Source organism: Fundulus heteroclitus, chromosome 2, assembly GCF_011125445.2.
Source record: "Fundulus heteroclitus isolate FHET01 chromosome 2, MU-UCD_Fhet_4.1, whole genome shotgun sequence".
In the NCBI taxonomy this organism is placed as follows: Eukaryota; Metazoa; Chordata; class Actinopteri; order Cyprinodontiformes; family Fundulidae; genus Fundulus; species Fundulus heteroclitus.
Window position 1 is genome coordinate 25394762 of NC_046362.1, and position 19866 is coordinate 25414627.

General features: G+C 41.0%; 2 protein-coding genes across 2 annotated transcripts; both read left to right on the forward strand.

Annotated features, from left to right (window-relative positions):
• Window positions 1-1003: 1003 nt before the first annotated feature.
• hrasb (HRas proto-oncogene, GTPase b) lies at window positions 1004-13918 on the forward strand. The gene is made up of 5 exons (XM_036151498.1): window positions 1004-1146; window positions 5323-5501; window positions 6794-6953; window positions 8514-8638; window positions 11321-13918. The coding sequence occupies exons 1-4, from the start codon at window positions 1036-1038 to the stop codon at window positions 8631-8633; spliced, it is 570 nt and encodes a 189-aa protein (XP_036007391.1). The 5' UTR covers window positions 1004-1035; the 3' UTR covers window positions 8634-8638; window positions 11321-13918.
• Window positions 13919-17806: 3888 nt separating this feature from the next.
• On the forward strand, window positions 17807-19658 carry zgc:123278 (UEV domain-containing protein). The gene is made up of 6 exons (XM_036151505.1): window positions 17807-17997; window positions 18101-18185; window positions 18296-18361; window positions 18495-18658; window positions 18784-18886; window positions 19012-19658. Exons 1-6 carry the CDS (start codon window positions 17956-17958, stop codon window positions 19110-19112), a joined length of 561 nt encoding a protein of 186 aa, XP_036007398.1. The 5' UTR covers window positions 17807-17955; the 3' UTR covers window positions 19113-19658.
• Window positions 19659-19866: the final 208 nt, after the last annotated feature.

Below are 19866 nucleotides of genomic sequence, written 5' to 3' on the forward strand. Positions count from 1 at the left end.
TCACAGAAACCCAAAATGTGTTCAAACATCTGATTTTAGGGACAAAGATGCTTCTAAAATCCTGTCAGCTATTCCGCAAATTCGTCTTACTAGCACTTCCTCACTGTGAACAGTAATGGAGCGATGTAATAACGCCCCCTAGAGGTTGGGAGGTATATCGATATTGAAAGCCAGAATATCGATATTAAATCGTTTTTTAAAAACATCAATATTAATCTTTGTATCGATTTTTATGCACAGTCCTACTTTCAACCCTGTGCTCTGTTCTGCTGGCTGTGTTTTAACTTTTATTACTGGATTATTGTGTTATTGTATAAGAAAGCACATCTTGAGCGTCGTACAGTCCAGTCAAATTCCTCGTATGTGGACACATACCTGGCAAATAAAGCTGATTCTGTGTGGATTGAAGGAGAGGAAAAAAAAAAACTTCTATAAATTCAAACATCACACCCCGTTACAAACCCATAATTTATGTGTCACATTCCTGCTGAGCGTATGCAAGCTTCTGATGGAAGCTCTAGGTAACAAACCGGTGGAGATTCAGTCTTATCCACATTTTGTCTTAGTTTCCTTTATTTGTCTCTGGCGTCTCTGTATGAAGGTTAAAAGGTCCGTGTTAGTAATCTGAAGCCTGAGTGATGAAGATCTGCCTGCCAGTGTCCTTGTTTCCCTCCATATTTTCTCTTCCTTCGCCGCTCCCCCCTCTCATGCACTAACGCATCTGAACACTATGTAGGTTCAACACATTTTTCACATTCCCCTTTTGAGGGTCTCCACTTCCAACCCCCTCTGAAAACCTACTCCAACTGGGCCCCCCCACCCCCTTCCTCCCCCTTTGCCAACGGGCTGTAATGGTATCATCAGATGTTTTGTCTGCACCACGTCGGGGATGACACCGTGGCACGAGAAAGCTTTTTCATAACTTTGTCCGCGCTGAAACGCTCGGATGTGTGTTGTATTTTATTAACAAGTTCCCTTTTAATTCCCTCTGTCCTCTCTCCAGCAGCGTCGTGTTGTGGACGACAGCGGCAAAACATGACGGAGTATAAGCTGGTGGTGGTGGGAGCTGGAGGCGTGGGCAAGAGTGCACTCACCATCCAGCTCATCCAGAACCACTTTGTGGATGAATATGACCCTACTATAGAGGTATGGCTGCATGTCTGTTTATTCTCACAAGAATAAATTAACTGGAAGTGGCAAGGGGTTGACCATAATGTCCAAAAAAAAAACTTAATTATCCCCTCTAGAACTGTTGTTTTTTTGTATTATTTATGCTTTTATTCATTCATGGATTATGTGCGGTTGGTCTCTAGTCTTGGATTATACCTCTAAGGCTACGTTCACACAGCAGCCTGAAGTGACCCAATTCTGGTTTTTTATTTTGCCCATATGCGACCTGTATCTGATCTTTTTATGACAGTCTGAACGACACAGATCGGATTTTTTCAAATGCGACCCAGACCACTTGGATATGTGGTCCTGAATTAGGGCTGGGCGATATGGATTAAAAAATAAATCTCCGATTTTATCATACCAAATCCGATTAATCGATTTTTTTCCTCCTTTTTGTTTCATAAAAAGAAATGAAAGAAATTATTTTAAAACCTTGCTTTTATGTCAAGCATTTCATCAGGGAGTTGACCTGAATTCAAAGTGCAACTAAAAACAAGCTGTGAAACATGCTTGTAAAACAAGATTTATTATAAACAATGAAAATATAACAAAACATTTGCTGCTAGTGGTATGACACATTGAGTTAAGAACAGGCTTCACTGCACTTGTGAACTTCAAACTAAGTTAAAAAAAAGTAAATAAGTAAATGAAGTACCTCGTATTATGGTAAAAAAAAAAAGTTTCCACTTAACAATATTTTGACAATACATTTGCCTAAACATATATTCAGCATCACATGCTGTTCTCTTCATGGAAACCCAATGAGTGTATTGGCAAAATAAAATCCAGATTTTCCAAAAATGAAATCTTAAAGAATTGTAAATTCGAATTAATCGATTAAATCGATTTATTGCCCAGCTCTATCCTGAATCCGATACGTATCTGATCTTTTCTAATGCAACCTGTGTCTGTACGGCCGGGTCGCATTTATCCGACCTGTACGTCACTGATACTCGACAAACGTCACTATTCTGCGTCCTGCTATGCAGAAGCGGGAAGAGAGACGACACCCATAGCGGACTACAATGAGAAGAGCTGTCAATGAACGGAAAACTCCGGTTAGAACATAAATTAATGACCGCAAAATGCGCTCCAGCATTATAATCCATGTTTACTTCCGCAAACACTGAGGACGCTCGCTACGTGTGACGTCATCGCGTCCTCGAGTGTTGCATACGGGACACTTGGGTTGAACGCATTCAGTTCACACAGGAGATCACATACAAGTAGCATATATTTGGAAATGTGAACGACCACGCAAAAAAAATCAGATTTCACAAAAAAAAAATCAGAATTGAGCATTAAGACCTGCAGTGTGAACGTAGCCAAAGCTAGGCACTGGCTGGTGTCACGTTCTCACCGTAGGGTTGCCATATTTTCCATACTAACAAAAACATGTAAAAGAAAAACCTGTGGCATATATCTAATTACCTGTATTTAAAACTTGCTAACTAGTTTCTTATTAGAGGCACTTCAAGCTGTGAGAATGCTATGACAAGAAACTCTAAAACCTTGAATTTCAAACCGTACGCCTAGCAGAAAGCATATAGTGGACCCCACTGGGATTAAGGCTTGATTTTAAACGTGGTTCCTTAAAAATTTGTTGGATCTTCTGCCCTACCCCCAAAACGGTCAGACTTAGACGAAGTTTGCTCTCTCCTTATACCTTCCATTGTCATGGATCTACGATACGGAAAAAAAAAGCTAGCAAAGCTTGCATCAAGAAGCCAGCCAGCGAGAATATTTTTTTCCTCTCTTTTCTCTCTTTCTGTGTGTCCCCCCCCTCTCTCTCCCTCACTTTCTCACCACGCCTGCCTCTGGCCAGACAATGTCCTTTTTGTGTATTTGCATTCCTGGCCCCTGTGCTCGAACAAACAAAGGGAGAGCCCTCCATGTTTTTTTTTTTTGTGACTGCATGTTGGAAGACTAAACATTGGCTCTGACACCGTGTTCCTCCGATCCCTTGATTTTTTTCATGTGATCTGAAAGTGGACCAATATTTAATGGGAAATAGAGATTGACTCATGATGCCCAAAACATAGCAACATCTAGCCCTCTGTTGGACATCTTTCTTAACCCTCAATGACCAAAACCTCAAGGAGCTCTCAACTGGATCGAACAACAACCCGCGGCAGGTCCCACCTGAGCTATGTGTTTGTAATTCACATACTTGAGCAATGTTTCAGTTTATTTTCTCCCACTTGCCATGCAATATATATATATAATGGACTAATCTGGACAAATCACTGATCAGATTAACTTTATTCCTGTAGGCTACTGACTGCCGTAGACGTGTGCTAAATCAGCTCCACTTTATTTCCAATGTTACTGTGCTGTGGCGTTCACAGACACTGATCTGACCTTTCGCCAACAAGAACCGCTTTTCTTCAAAATTAAGTCCTTATAGGTGATGGAAGCTAACAGGCTCGTCAGGCGTGTGCTGTTTAAATCTGTCTCATCTGTCTTTGACGACCCAGCTAAACACAAGTCCTTAAGGATAAAGTTTCACCCACAGCTACGAAACCTGGGAGGTTTTGGAACATACCATCTTTGATGCTGACTGCAGGGTTCCCGCGGATCCTTAAAAAGTCTTAAAAGGCATTGAATTCTGTAATATAAAACTAAGGCCTTAATTGGCATTAAAATGTCTTAAATCAGTCTTTCTTAGGTCCTAAAATTGTTACCAGGTCATAAATAGGATTTAGTTTTTGTAATCCTTACCAAACAGTAAAATAATTGACACAATTATATATATTTTTAATTTACCGAATGGCTCAATGTAACCATTATTGGTTCCGTCCCGATAGTGGAACCAATAAAAACTGTTGCGGCCGGACCATAGCTGCGAAAAAGAGTTGGCACTGGTTATGGTGTGGTCGAAAACCTTGGAGGTTGTTTGGTAACTACTATCCTTGACGCTGACTGACATAAAGCCTAAAGGTGTACACTGTTTTTGCCAGAGCAAGAAGTCACTGTTAAATTGCTGCTTATGGAGCTGATTGATATAGCTGGCTGGCTTGGCTGATGCAGAATCGTGGAAATTGTTCGGCTATACAAAACGGCACCAAGCGTCACAAGGGTCTGTCGTGAAATGGTAGATCCACTAAGGGCTGTAACTCATGGATATTATCACTTTCATTTTGAGTTGATATAAATTGCTTAAGTCATCTAACGTCTGACTAGCTTGCTGGCCAATCACCGCCGCAATTATGTATTTTCTAAAAATCAAAAAAAAAAAAAAGATCAGTTTAATAGTTTATCAGGATCCTAAAGGAAAAAGGTTTTATGGCCTGCTTCCAATCCCGTTCATCCAACCTTAAGCAAATAGGCAATGTTAGAAAGGGGACTGGGATTGATTTTTAGGACTTCTTTGGGGATAAGTCAATTTTGCAAGAACCAGAAAGGACCATTAGTAGAGCAGGGAGTGCCTTACTTGAGGTCCGACTGATTGCGTTTTGAAATTATAGAATAGGCCTTGGTCTCTGGACGTCCAGTTCTAGGATCCGTCTTTCAGTTCGGATGAGTTGAGTCCCAAGATTGGCTGGTGGCGCTGTTCCTTCTGGCATAGAGGTTGGATGTTTGGAAAATCGCAGTTTAGGATTACAACAGTTGACAAAGCTGGAGTTGGAGAACGGGCGATCGGCTCCTTTCCTGGTCTTGTGGGAGCGGGGTTTTCTGTATATTGAAGTGACCTAAATGAGATTATTATCCTGTTTTAAACTCTTTGATCAATCTCATCTAAGTGAAAAATTCACATGCTATCCCTGGTAACAGCCTGGGCAAATATACTCTACAACCCTCATGTTTTAAAAGTCAGGATCTTCTACTTGTCTAGTTAAAATTTACTTTGACTAAATCACTTGGGTAGGTTACCGTCCCCGTCCGATATGTGTCTGCTGCTTCCCTACATGCATGGACTTAACACATTTTAAGGCATTTGTTGCAGAAAGCTCCCATATCAGCCTGGTGATGCTGCGCTACCAAAACTGCGAGGAACTTTTAATGTCCGGTGTTCTGTTCCTGCAACGTCTCTGAGAGGGATCCCCACGTTTCCACCCTTTTGTCTGCCACATTGCATTTGGACTACGGTGCTTTTCTTTCTCGTTGTTGCATAAATGAAAACATTTGAGTGTCTCTTTTTTTCTGAAGGACTCGTACCGGAAACAAGTGGTGATCGACGGGGAGACGTGCCTGTTGGACATCCTGGACACTGCCGGTCAGGAGGAGTACAGCGCCATGAGGGACCAGTACATGAGAACAGGAGAGGGCTTCCTCTGCGTTTTTGCAATCAACAACACCAAGTCTTTTGAGGACATCCACCAGTACAGGTGTGTTGAGGACATACATTTTACCTTCAATGGATCTGATAGACGAAATCATTAAGTCGCCCTTTTTAGCTCCTCGATACGTGCAAACGTATACATGGGTGGTACAAGGGCTCCTGTGGGGTGTGGATTCAGAGGCTTTTGTGCAGACGTGTGAGTGCGCCAGCTCTCTGCAGCAGTAGGGGTGATGTCATGCTGTAGCGTTTAACATAAGCTAAAGAAAGCTTAGCCCCCAACTGGAGGCTTACAGTGTGGTGCCAATGAAATTGATCCTGACTCAATTAGAGGAGCAGGCAGAGGTAGCGCTCCCAAGGACAGGGGGAAGGAGAGAGACGGCGGGAGGCGGCGAGCTTCTGCAGGAGATGACGGGGCTCTTTGTTTTGTCTTTCTCGTCACATTAGACTCTCGATTTCCCAGACTCCTCAAGTAAAACAAGGCGCCTCATTGGACCCATGAACATTTTTTAGCAGCCAACTCTCAGCCGCCGCAGCGCCAGCCTGTTTTTAGACCACAGCCCTGTTGAAAGTACGGTGTGTTCGAGCGCGCACAGGATAGATGTCGGCCCCAGTTAGAGCCGTCGAGTTATCCAAAGATCTCGTCAGTTTCACAGGACGGCGTCGTTGAATTTCCGAAGTTTTGTTCTTGACTGTTGACGTCTGCTGGTAGCACATGACAGAGCATTAAAAGAGCAGCCCTGAACGCCCGCTGGAGAGAATCATATACGTGTGGTTTTAGTGCATTAGGATGAAAACGGACCGGGGCTGACAGTGGCAGAAGCACGAGTTGAGCTGATGTGACCCACTGCTCTCTCACTCCGCCACCCCCTCCCCTCCCCTCCCCTGCCCTCCCTGCAGGCTGCACAGCGTTGTGCACTTGCTGCTGTAGTGATGAGGTAATGCTGTTTGCCGCCTGCCTGTTGTCTACCCCTCCCACCCCTCTGCTGTTACTCCCCTCCGTCCTCCTTCGGCAGTGCAGCATGGCCCGGCACAGACCAGCCGTGGCTCTACCTCTGGGTCCTAAAGTTCCCCGGGTGGTTGCTTCTCCTGCGGAGTTGCTGGGAATAGAAATCAGTGGAGAACTTCAGGTGTTGTGGTCGTTTATGTGATTGTGGATAATTTGTGTCACTGCAAGGACTACAGAGTATATCGCTCATATCATTGCTTGATTTTCCAGTTTTATGCGGCCCTTGGTACTGCTTAGATTACTTGTTGACTAGAAAAAATATGTTTTTTGTTTTGTTTTTTTGCTGGAAAATTTAGCCCAACTTCTGCACTTTTCTGTTTTTTAACTCCCAGAGAACAGATCAAGCGCGTGAAGGACTCTGATGACGTACCCATGGTGCTTGTGGGAAACAAATGTGACCTCCCGGCACGCACAGTAGACACGAGGCAAGCCCAGGAGCTTGCTCGCTCCTACGGCATCCCTTACATCGAGACCTCAGCTAAAACACGACAAGTAGGTGTTCGTTGTTGTTTTTTTCCCGGTTTTATCTTCAAAGTTTAATTCTCTGTTAAGTACAAATTGTGCAAATGTCAGTTTGCATTGACATCTAATCCATTAATGTTCGCAGCTCAAATTTGGTCTCAAGATTTTTACCTTTCACATATTCGCGAACACAAAGAGCGGTGTGGTGTGATGTCGTCTTTGTTGTCGAGAACATTTTCATTGTGCCGCAGGCAGTGAGTCATGGCAAGCTTACCTTGGCCTGAGAATAGAGCTGCATCATCTGAAAGACCTATGGAGCGGTTGCTGCATAGCTCCCACTTTCTGTGGCTCACTGTCACATATCATTACGTAGGTACTTATAGATTCACATTCAGACTAGAACTTGTAGATTTTTTCCCCCCCTCATAACGTCTACACAAAATTGAGCATAGCTTTTTCTGTACTGATCAAGGTTTCTCTATAAAGTGGTGTCAGAAATGGGGTATGGAGCTAGACCAGTGACAGCTTGCAGGGATATTGAAAAGATTCGGCATTGTAAAATCGGACATTGCAAAATGAAACATTGAAAAATCACTTGCAATGACATCGCAAAAGAGATTTGGCATTAAAAAATGAAAAAGTAACTTCTGATGATCTTATGACTCTTATTTTATGCTGCAGCTGTTTTTCGATGAGAGATGTTTTCATTGTCACTGCCGAGTTCCTTCAGCTACGATGTCACTACGCGCTGGCACTGTTTTGCCGTCGGGGGCGGGGCTAAGTTAAAGGCTCCTTCATGGGCCTTCCATTCTTCCAGTACTCCTCATCATCTACCTGCAGTGAATTTATGGAAAGCTCCAGTTAAGTACCGCTGCTCCACCACAAGGAAGGGTATTATTTTCATGTCACTACAATCATTAGCTTATACAGCTAATGAAGATAATATTAATGAAAATGCTGGTGAAGAGTCTCAGTCATCCAGGTCATGGTCATTCCAAAAATAAGTAAAAAACAAAGCAACTGGACTTGTTTTCCGTAGTTGAAGACGTTTAGCTTCTTCTCCAGGAAGCTTTCCCAATTCAAAAAGTCTGGAGTAATGATGAGTACCAAGCTATACTCGGTACTCATCATTACTCCAGAGTTTTTGAATTGAGAAAGCTTCCTGGAGAGGAAGTGAAACGTCTTCAACTACGGAAAACAAGTCCAGTTGCTTTGTTTTTTACTTTTTTTTTTTTTTTTTTTTTGGAATTAATGAAAATGATACCCTTTCTTGTGGTGGAGCAGCGGTACTTAACTGGAGCTTTCCATAAGGGAAAAAAAACTGCAGCACAAAATGAGGACATCATCATACGGTTTTTACTTTCTAACAATGTTTGATTTATAAATGTTTGATGTTTTTTCCATGTTTGATTTTACAATGCCAAATCTCTCTTCAATATCACTGCAAGCTGTCGCTGGTTTAGCTCCATAATGGGGAGGGGGTTGCTTTTAACCAGTGGTGTAGACGCCTGCTGTCGGTTATTAAAGGTACGAACAGGGCCCTTCAGTTTTCACTGAGCATTTTTCTGTAACCGTTTTATGTGCTCGCAGGGGGTGGAGGATGCCTTCTACACACTGGTGAGGGAAATAAGACAGCACAAGCTGAGGAAGCTGAACCCGCCCAACGAGAGTGATCAGGACTGTATGAGCTGCAGGTGTGTGGTATCGTGATGCAGGTAAGACATTATGAACTCAGTATCTGTCCCTCCGTCGGTGCGGTAAAAGGTTTGCATACACCATGGGTATGAATGTCGTGGTAACTAAGGCGTCTCTGCATTTGGGGCCGTGGATCTCTGTGTTCACAATAATCAGTTGGACAGGATGGTTCTTTATATTAATATTGAAAAAAAAAAAAACACAGATTCCCTTACCAATAAAATTCTGTTAGAAACATTTGTGTATATATATCCAAGCTTGCCAGAATACTAACAAGCTTAGTAGGCTAAATTCTCTTGAGACGCCTTGATATTGGCGCCGGCCCACCAACGTTTGTTTAAATAATGAATATCAGAAATCGCAGTGCGCATGCCCAACGCGCATTTAGTAGACAGCTGTGGGGCACAAATCCTACGGCCCCAAGCTCGGATCGTCCAATCAAAATTCTGGAATCGCACACGTTGCGTTTATGTTCCGCCGGATAGTGTGCGACCATCCAGTGTTGGTTGTTCTTGCTAGCTCACTGAAGGATTGATGTAAATCTTTTCTTTTAAGTAAATGAACATTATGAGTGAGTCTTTATTTGTAATGTTATGTATAAAAATGAAATAACATTTAGGTTATATAAATTGGCATTTCTAGTGTGTTGGTTTATGCTAATTTGTCTGTTTCATTTCAAATTGATCAAAGTCAGGATGCATTAATCACACAGAAAATTAGTTGCTGCTAATAGGAGTTGAGTTTTTGTGCCCCACTTAACTTATCATGCCACTGGGTGGTTATTATGGTCTTTTTAAGAATCGAAGAGCTAAACATGTACAGGGAGAACTTCTTCGAGAACATGCAAACTACATGCAGCCAGGATTCAAATACAATAATGACACAACTTGAACACTTTTTATAACAGAGCTCAAGTTTATCTGGGAGTTTCCTCTAATCTGCAAACGGTCAAATTTATACACACACTGGGGCTGGACGATATAGGAAAAAAAAGCACATCAATAAAATAGAAGTCATATTGACCGATATCAATATTTATCAATAAACTCAAAACAAATATTTTATGTTGTTGCTTAATGACCTATTCTTAAATAAAGAACATGAATTTCAAATATAACCCTTTATTCAAGCAACTTTTTCCCAAAACTGTAAGTGTTGAAAAAAGAAAAAAGGAACAGGTGCTCTCTGGGCTCTCTAAAGGGGGCGGGGCTTGGTGAAGGAGCTGTCCTGGGGTCTGTTGTGATTGGTTGGGTGGGTGTAATGACTGTAGTATTAACCTACATGATGGGCTACAATGCTAAAGGAAGGAAAACTGTTCTGTTGAACTTGACCCCTTTTTTTCTAGTCAACCACACATCTATCGATCAATGTATTTATTTTTTTATTATCGGCCCGCCCTAACACACACACCCTAAAATTTGGCCTAATGTTGCTCAGCAAGTTCCAGAGAAACTACACTCTTTATTGCCTTTCAACAAGCTTCTCTTCTAACTCTGGGAGGATATTTGACCACTCTTCTTATCAGAGATCTATGGTAGATTTGATTTAAATGAGTTGGTTTCCCGATATAGACTGTGAAATAGTCCATAAAATTTCAAAAGGCCTGAGGTCAGCCTTTCCACCCACAGAGGCTTTTTTATTCTACATTCTACATCTAGTCTACATTGAGTTGCGATGTGTGTTGGGCATTATTTTCTTGTCAGAAAACCAAATTGACTCCAAACTGCAGCCGTTTAGTTGCTGAATTTAGGTGAAGTTAAAGAATCTCGAGGTGTTCCCCCTCCCAATTCATTCCATCCATTTTGTGCACCGTTAACCCCGGCATCAAGACGGACCCTCGCCATGACGCTACCACCACCGCGCTTGACAGTTTGTACCGGGTTTTTTAGGTCTGAAAGCTTCATCTCGATTCCTCCAAACATTATTCTTGACAATGTGGCCATTTACTTCGGCTTTACCTCATCCAACCATGACACTTTAGCCCAGGAGGCCATAAGGTGGTCCATGTGGTCAGGTCAAATCTTTGTTGAGCCTGAAGACAGCGTTGAAGCAGGTGTTTTTATTTTTTTGGCCAGCACCGTCGGTCCATGTTGATGTTGATGTTGACTTCACTATGGACAGGGACAGAGGGGTTACGCCAGCTTCCTGTTAGGATAGGCGTGTGCCTTGTTGCTCTGCAGGTTTTTCTCGGGCATCTTTACCAATTTCCTTTTATTCGCAGGTGACAGTTTAAGTTGCGTGGTGTAACTGGGTGTAGCAAGAGAACAATTATGACAAAAAAAACAGAGCTGGGCAGCACTGAGCTTCTTAAACAGCCCCAACCATGATTATTATATCAGATAAGAGTGCTTGAAACAAAGAATTGAAATAAACTCTTAATAAACATTCTTATTTAGGATTTGATAAACGCCGTCAAACTTGCAGCAGCGACGCCTGAAGTGTGTTGATTGATTTTGATCCTGTGGGGATTACAGAACGATCCATCCTAAATTTGAATTTATGTACCAAATTCTTTGTCGCTCCACTGCTGAAAAACCAAAAAAGAAATTCTCAAACATTTAAATCCAGAAGTGAACGTAACATTCATACGCATGACGGGTGTATATACTAACCTTTTAATGTGATAGAATTGTGTCGCTTTCCCCCTGAAATGATAACAGGGTACTAATGTCTGTGCCGTCTTGTGTTATTTCCTCTTCCAGCTCTCCGTTATACGTCGAGGAGAAATGCTACAGCGCGACGTGGCAGCATGAAGTCAAAAAAACTGATGGATAAAACAACTTAAAGATGACACACGGACTTTTTCTAAAGGACAATGACTGAGGTGAAAGCTCACAAGGAAACCCACATGGCTGACTGAACCATAGACTCTTATGTAAAAGAGGATTTTTTGGACTGGTGCCTGAGTGTCCACCTGAACTGGATCAGTCCCGTTTCCTAATTTCTTTCCCTTTTTTTTTTTTTTTTTTTTTTTTTTTTTTTGGTCTGCGTCGACCTGTGAGCGACACCACTAACGACTTGGAACAAGCTGGGTTGCTCCACGTTTCTCTCGCTAACTTATTGTTTTCAGTCTCAACACTGGTTGCAAAGAGGGGGCCGTTTCTTACGGTCTCACCCTCTCGCCTTGAAACCTAACCCCCACCCTCCCTACAGAGCCTCTCTGGAAGTACTGACTGACTTTCATTTTGGGAAAACAACTGGAAAGAACCTCAACGTTTTACTACCATTGCATAAACGATCAACCTCCACCGTCCCCGCTCTACCTGCGCTGGGTTTCCTGGAGCGGCTCTGGCTTTTTGGACTCTTCTACTTGGGGGAGAAAAGCAATTTTTGTTCATACTAAACCGCTTAAATCTTAAAAGAAAGGTGTGGATTTTTGTTGTGATTGGTAGATTTAAAAAAAGCCACTGGAAGAGTGCTCATTTCATTTTCACTGACCCCCCATCTTTGAAATGGTAGAAGGTTCTTCTGGGCTAGAGCTATTGAGAGGAGATTGCTGAAATAGGTTGATTTCAGGGATGCAGCCGCATTCACTATTTACAGATGTCTCGTTGTGAAGTGTTTTTGCGAAATAATAATTGTGACGGCTAGTGTACGTAACGTTCTGGTGCAATAGGACTCCGCCCTCCAAACTACTCCGAGCGTTGGAAATAAACCTTCTCCTTCTGACTTCTTCTCTTTTTTTTTGGGTCTGGTTTCACGAGGAAAGTGGACCGTAGCGCGTACGCCCGTTTACTCACGGATTATTCCTGTTTTTAGGCGGCAAGATTCCGCTTCTTTAAATCATAAAGGCTCAGGAACCGAGGTCCAGGAAAGGGCTCACCTAACTTGCCCCTGGCAGCCAAAGTGAGGCGTGTCAGACGTTGGTGTTTGCAGACTGTTGTAGCGCACACAAGTCCTGCCTCAGAGTCGAACGTCAGGTTTTCTTTCCCACAAACACACACACACACACACACACACCGTTCTACCCTCAAGTTGTTCCTCTTTCCCTGACACCTACAGCTCTCCTAAAGGAGCGACAGCAAGTGAGGTGCTTACTGAGACCATATTTACTGTAAATGTGGGACTAATGTGTGCAACAAGTGATGGATGGTAGGTTCTAGGAGCGCGTTGCGTGGACTTTTTTTTTTTTTTTAACGCTTCTAGGCTTGGGCTCTCTGTAACTAATTCATTTGCTGCCTAAATGAGACCGACGTGTTTATTTTTGCCTTATCTTTTTATCTAGTCATTACCTCACATTTAGCAGCAAGCTGTACCGGAGGTGATCTTTTGCTATTTTCTTAATGTTTGATCTGAAAATATATGATTGTGTTTAAAAAGAAAAGTAAATCACAAAAAATAAATAAAAAAAACACTACAGATTATTATTTTGTGATCTTCTCTAAATGACATATTTCTGGATTGGATATTTGCTGGTTAAACAAAAAAAAAACAGGACGTAAAAATGTCAAGCGAGTGAAGAGCCTTGTGTAAAACGTGTTGCCAAAATCAAAGTAAAATGGAGCGAGTCCAAAATCTCACATTTAACGTTTAAAAAAAAGAATAAAACAAATGTGCCGCACTTGCAGGTTGTGAAATTTGCTTCCCTTGTTGGATCTTGGGCCTATTTTCAGGTTTCAGTGAATGATTTCAAACGTTACTCGGCTGCGTTTTGATCGTGTCTGCTCTTAGCTGATTGTTGTACAGTCGAAACCGGAGAGGTTGACCAGTCTGGTTATCGCGTGGACTCTGGTGGTCAGTTTGTTTTGCATTACTTGTTCATTTCTCCTCCGGGGAAGGGACAAAAACTGTGAATGTGTTCTTTTAGATTTAGTTTGAAAGACGCCTTGTGCTAAGATTACGGAAATGATGTCGGGGATCATCTCTGACCCCACCTTGGGCTGTTGTTTTATTTTGGGTTTTTTTTTTAAAATGGAGTTTGTAACACACAGTTACAGTTGTAGTGAAAAGCCTTTCCTCCCTGTTTTTTTTTTTTTTTTAATTCAGCAGTACACATATAATCATAGAATCCCATAAATCTATGCACATAAACCCCCTGTCACATGAAAAAAGCAGAAGCATGTTGTTGCTATACTCGGCCAGCAAATCACCTACATCCTGCAGACTTGTTTGAAGCCCCGTCTACGACTGTATGGACCGCTGAGAGGGGACTTTTGGTGGTTTGCACAGAGATTCAACGAGTGTGAAAGAACTTGGTGAAAATGTCAGCTGTGTAGCTATTTAAAATGTATTTACTCTTTTAAAGAAAAATGTGGCAAATGTATTGCAGGAGAAGAATAAAGATGTCAAGACGAAGCGTTCCCACTGTTGTTTTTTTTTTTGTCCTTCGTCTGCTGCCATCTACTGGCTGATGTGTGAAGTGTGTTTGAGGAATGTGGCCTGTGTGAACGTCAGATCTGTTCACTAGGCATAACATTGTGATCACTGACAGGTGACGTGAATCATAGACATAATATAAGAGTAGACGCGTCATTGGGCGGGTTCTGCCTATGCTGCGATGCGTCAGAGCGTCCGCCATCTTAAATGTGGCAAATCTGCAGTTACTCAGTCACTTAAACACTATCAGAGGGACTTTAATCTCTTAATATACTTTGTATTCGTAGTATTTTTTTGTAATATTACAAGTTTATTTTCGTATCCCTTTAGCTTAATTCTCCTGAATTTATTCTCCTAAAGAATAAAAATATTTAAAATAATCTAACTTGGCCCTATTACTCCAGAAGTGAAATAATTCTGCAAACTGTATTTATTCTGGAAATGTTCCCCCTTAATTCTCATAATATGATCTTTTTATCATAACATTATGACTTTTGTGTTTGTTTATTTTTACTTTATTGACCTAGGACTTTTTTTCCTCGTATTATTAATTTTACCTCTTTAATACTCACCCAAAAAGTCTGTACCTAAAGGTTCACATGTGACACGGTTTTATGAAATAATGAAGACCACAATGTTTAGATTTAACAAATTGATCCTTATATTCATAACACATACACACACACACACATATATATATATATATATATATATATGTATGTATGTATATATATATATATATATATATGTGTGTGTGTGTGTGTGTGTGTGTGTGTATTTATTGCAGCACAGGAATGAGGCATCTTCTCTGATCCACGTTCACAATAACAGAACTCAACTTTTTTCTGCCACATACAATATGGCGGTGACGTTGACGTGCGAACCTGCGCCCTATGACGCGTCTACGTATATATGTCTGTGACGTGAATGACACTAGTTATCTATCTATCATGGCACCTGTTAAACAGTGGCATGTATTAGGCAGCCGGTGAAGAATTTGCTCTGAAAGTTGTTTCAAAAGCAGGAAATCTGGGCATGAATGTCAACTGGACTGAATTTTATAGTGCTTTTCAAGTCTCACTGACCACTCAAAGAGCTTTACGCTAAAGCCACATTCACCCAATTGCACTCAAAAGCAGGCACACGTTCATGCACTGATCCTCAGATACTTCCCCAAGAGTAAATCTACGTGTAGCAGGAGGAAGCTGGGATCAAATTCACATCTTTCAGATTGCAAAACACCTAATATCCCCACTAATTCAGCCACCCATTACATTGCACAATATTTACACAGATGTAGACATGCATGCACACCTTTAGCGCTGACCAGTAGTTTTGTGCAGGAAGGCCATCATCAGGACTCTAGAAAGATATTTTGTTGTGCAGATGTCGAGCCGTAGATTGTTCAAGCATGTTCAAGTTCCATGTTTATCACTCTTACACGTTTGAGATCAACTGTTTAGTCATACTCATGCATTAGAAAATTATTCAAAGGTGAATTTATTTCTGTAACTCAATTAATGAAGTGAAACACATTATAGATTAGACTTTATTCGACCCTTTATTTTTTTGTTATTTTTGCTCACACCTAATGCATTAGCTGTACAAAACGACATTCGTGATCAGAATATTACTTCAGACCAATAAAAAAAAAACATCTTAACACAGAAACGTTGGCTTAATGAAACGTGTTTAATACCTGCTTAAAGGTGATATTCAAAAAGGTGCTTTTAATCTAACAAACAGGCCTCATCAGAACAAATCATTTATTAAGACAGAGATAAGATAAGATAGGCTTTATTGATCTCACATTGGAGAAATTCACTTGTCACATCGGCTCAGTGGTCAATAATCAGAAGAAGGTGCCAAAAGTAGGACAAGGTGCATCGGTTATATACAGTGTGTCCTCGTTTATACAGTGGATCAAAAAAAGAAGTAAATAAGAACAATAAGAATAAAAATACAAAATAGAAAAAAGGCAGAGGATGTCTTATGTACATTCACGGTGACTTATATACATATGTATTGACATATATTAAGGTGGCAATAGCAGCAGAAGTCACTTCTTTCAGGATTATTGCACAGTATTGAATATGACTGTAGATATATGACATGACTGTGACCCCATGTCAAAATATGTCTTTTATTATGGAATTGAATAAGCTTAATATTTGATGAAAAAAAAAACAGAACTCTGAGCTTTGTCTTGAAATATACCTTGACACTGTGACGCAACAAGGTAGTAAATGCCATTTGCTTCCCAACTGAGTCTCTCTCTGACGTAAACAGTGATAAGTCAGAAGAGGAGTTAGACAAAAGTCCAGACAAAATGGAAGATACAGAACCAGAACCAAGAAGAGAGACCTGTCAGGAAAATGAAAAAGCTTGATCCCCTTTTTTTTAAAAGATTTGGTCGCTTCATTTTTCTCCTTTACCGACTGATCTCTAAATCTCCTGCACGATATGCTTGTTTTGCCTGGGAGCACCTTGGGTTGAGACGAGCCAGCTTACTTACCAATATGACATACTGTAGTGTATAATACTTTGGTTCTGGAATCCACAAATGTGTCCAAACTATACCACAGAAACAAAAACCTCAGAGTAACCTTGTGCAGACAGAAAAGCTGACAATCCCTGCAACCGAGAGCTGACGGCGCCGGGAGACGAAACCCCAAGTGGGTTCAGAGAAAGTAGACACCCGTTTGACCCAAATGTAGCCACTTTCTTATCTTATTCTGTGACCATGGCAGGTTTTGTGTACATTTAAGACCGTTAAATTTGAGAAGAGCCAAATTGTGATGCCCAGGCATCTAGGTCAGAGCATGTCCATAACCACACCAGGGTGTTCTGGTCGGCAGTGGTCAGTAATCCATCAGTGGGAGGCGAGTCAAGGTGGCAGGATGCGATCGTGGATGTGGGCTGTTAAAGCAGCATAAAGTGTCCTGACAAGAACGGTTTGGGGAGCGCAAAAACAAGGTCCCAGCTCTTAATCTCATTGAGCATTTGGTGGATGTGCTGAACCAACAGCTCCGATCAATACAGACCCCAGCCTGGAACTGACAGGAATTAAAGGATCGGCTGCCAGATCCCAAAGTACACCCTGAGGGTTTTAATGGAGTCCAACAGCTGGTCAGGGCTGTTCTGGGTCCAAAATGCAACATCACAGGGAAGCATAGTTTTACCACTGGCTCAAAGACATAGCACAAATACCGTTAACACAAGAGTTATAGAGTCAAATGTGTGCAAGCTGCAAGAAAATGTACTGTTCTTAAATCCAAACCGCATATATGCCATTTTTTTTTTTACTCAAATTGATCATCCACTGTGAAAGCTGCACCCGTTATATTTGTATCTTATTTTATTTCAAATTCCTTTTAGGTGCATGTTACCTTATGAAGAAATCTGAAAAGGTTGCCCCGAAAATAGGTCAGCTGTGTTATTGTCTTTGGTTTTATTGCTCCACCTCAACTGGGGGCAAGCAATGATTATGCAAGAATATCACTTGTGAAATTCTTGGGAAAGATCATTTTACTTCAAATACATAAAACCTGAAATACATTTATTGTTGAAAAACCTGCTTTTTTTCCCCCCCTTGGAGGCTGCATTTTCTTGGTGCTGCTGTTGAGGCTTTATTAATATCTTACTGTTATGTTGTAACTTTAATGGCAGCAATAAAACATACTTCCTTGTCCTTTTTTTTATATATTTTAAGAAGCAAAGTTATTATTGATTAGGTTTAGAAACAGAACAGAACTGGTGCAACTGATCCAAAACATGAACACGTTTGTATTTTTCCTCTCGCTTGCTTTTTAAAACCATGTGGCTCGTATTCTTTGGAGGGCAACTCATTTCCGCAATTGTGCGGCTGTTCCCTTCCCTGCTTTCCAGAGTTGTAAAAGACAGGAGGTTGTCCTAAAGGTAAACAGGTTGAAAGCTGATCGCGAGGAGAGACTCATCGTCGTCCTTTTGTTCTTGTTTTTCTTAACCTTTTTTTTTTTTTAAAGAGAAATCCAAATCAATCATGTCAGTCAATGTGGATATGATAAAGAAAATGCTTCCTAGGGTAAGTTTTTTGTTTTGTTTTTTTAAATGTAACTAAAAGCGATGAGCTCATCCCTTTTTTAAAGCCTTTGTCATATATTTGCTCTGTTTTATATATTTTAAAGACATATATGCGAAAATATGTGGCCCATCAAATTAACGTCGCCATAACTTACTTCAAAGACCTCGTGCCTGCGATGGAAGAGTACGGTAAGCGACAAAATAACGCCTCAAACTGGTTCTTAGTCTTAACACTCAGAATCTATCCAGCCAAGGAAATTTTAAATTCCCAGATTCAGCATCTGTTTTAATTTGTGCAGTATACACAGATGGAACCACAAAGAACTTGATGAGCCTTAAAGGAACCATCCCGGTGGTGGTTTCAGGTAACCGACTTTGTACTTTGATGCATGCAAAGCTGATTGTAACATCATTGTAGTATGACCGACAGGGCGAGACGGAAAAAAAATACTTTATTCTGTCGCCTTAGATATATTTCTGCCTTTATTTTTATACAAGACAAGACCTACAACATCCCTGTATGTGTTTGGATTGAGCCAAGCTACCCTAAGGCTGCACCCATGTGTTATGTAAGGCCCACACGTGAAATGATGATCGTCAAAGGAAAGTATATCTCCAGCGACGGCAAAGTCGAAATGCCTTACCTGAAAGACTGGAAGAAGGTAAGAAACAATTTCTTGTGATTTTAATTGACCGAACTGTAACTTTGAACAATCAATGCGTCTCGGCTAATGTTTCTGGGCACGGACAAGCTCACTTCACCGAGATGTTTTCCCTCCCCCACCAGGGTGAATGTGACCTATTTAGCCTACTGCAGGTGATGGTTGCTGTGTTCGGAGAGCTTCCTCCATTAGCAATGCGCTCTTCTCCGGAGCTTGAACAAGCCTCGTGTAAGTAATGCTCAAACGTGTTTTAAAACAGCAGTTTTAAAACACCAACTTAATCTTGAGATTATGATAATTACAACCGAGTTCTTTGACGCGTTATTTACCGAAAATTGTACTATTTTATTTAGGTTGGCTGCAGTTCCACCGACAAGCAGATGGGAGATATTGTGTTTCTTTACCCAGAGGAGACGGCCAACCTTTCCAACATGAGAACGAAACAAGTTGTTAGTCTTTTTTGTACATATTTGAGTGTTTTGTGTAAGAACTTTGTGTTTTTGCTATGTTTTGTCTGCGTAAGGATAGATTATAAATGCAAATACCAGTCATTAACCAAACTTTAGGATTGTCTCTAAGTCTTGTGGAAATGTCATGTTTTGCAGCGTTTCAGTTTCTTCTATCTTTTATTTGTTCACTACCTTGAATTGCTTTACAACTAGTCTAAAAAAAAACTTTATTTGCACTGAGTGATCCCTTGGGTGATATTTCATGGACCTTTGGACGGAAAAGTCACGCACAACCAAGTACAGCTAAACAGGACATTTCATAGCAAGTAAATGTGTATCAGTTACAAAGCTTTTGAGGAACTATAATTGCACAAGCTAAGCAGACACAAATCTTTGGATGAAGCTTCTGACACTATTACGTTGTTTTTTTCTTTATCCTTAATATTGGAGTTACTTGTAATTTGAAATGCTTGGAATTTTCAACCATGACTTTTCAAAACTGTTTTGTACATGTAAAAAAAAGAGCCTTTTATAAAGAAATCTTATTTGTCCATTTTGTGTATGTCTAATATATGCATCAGATAAGTAACATAGTTCATCAATGAACCAATGTTGCTTGATACACAGCATTTGAAACCCTTCAGTGACTAGGAGGTGAAGTTCTAGTCAAGGTGAAGTTCTACTTAAAATCTGATAACGATTCAACAATGCGAAATCAGAGCACTTTCTTTCCCAGTCCGACAATTTTGATCGGGATCT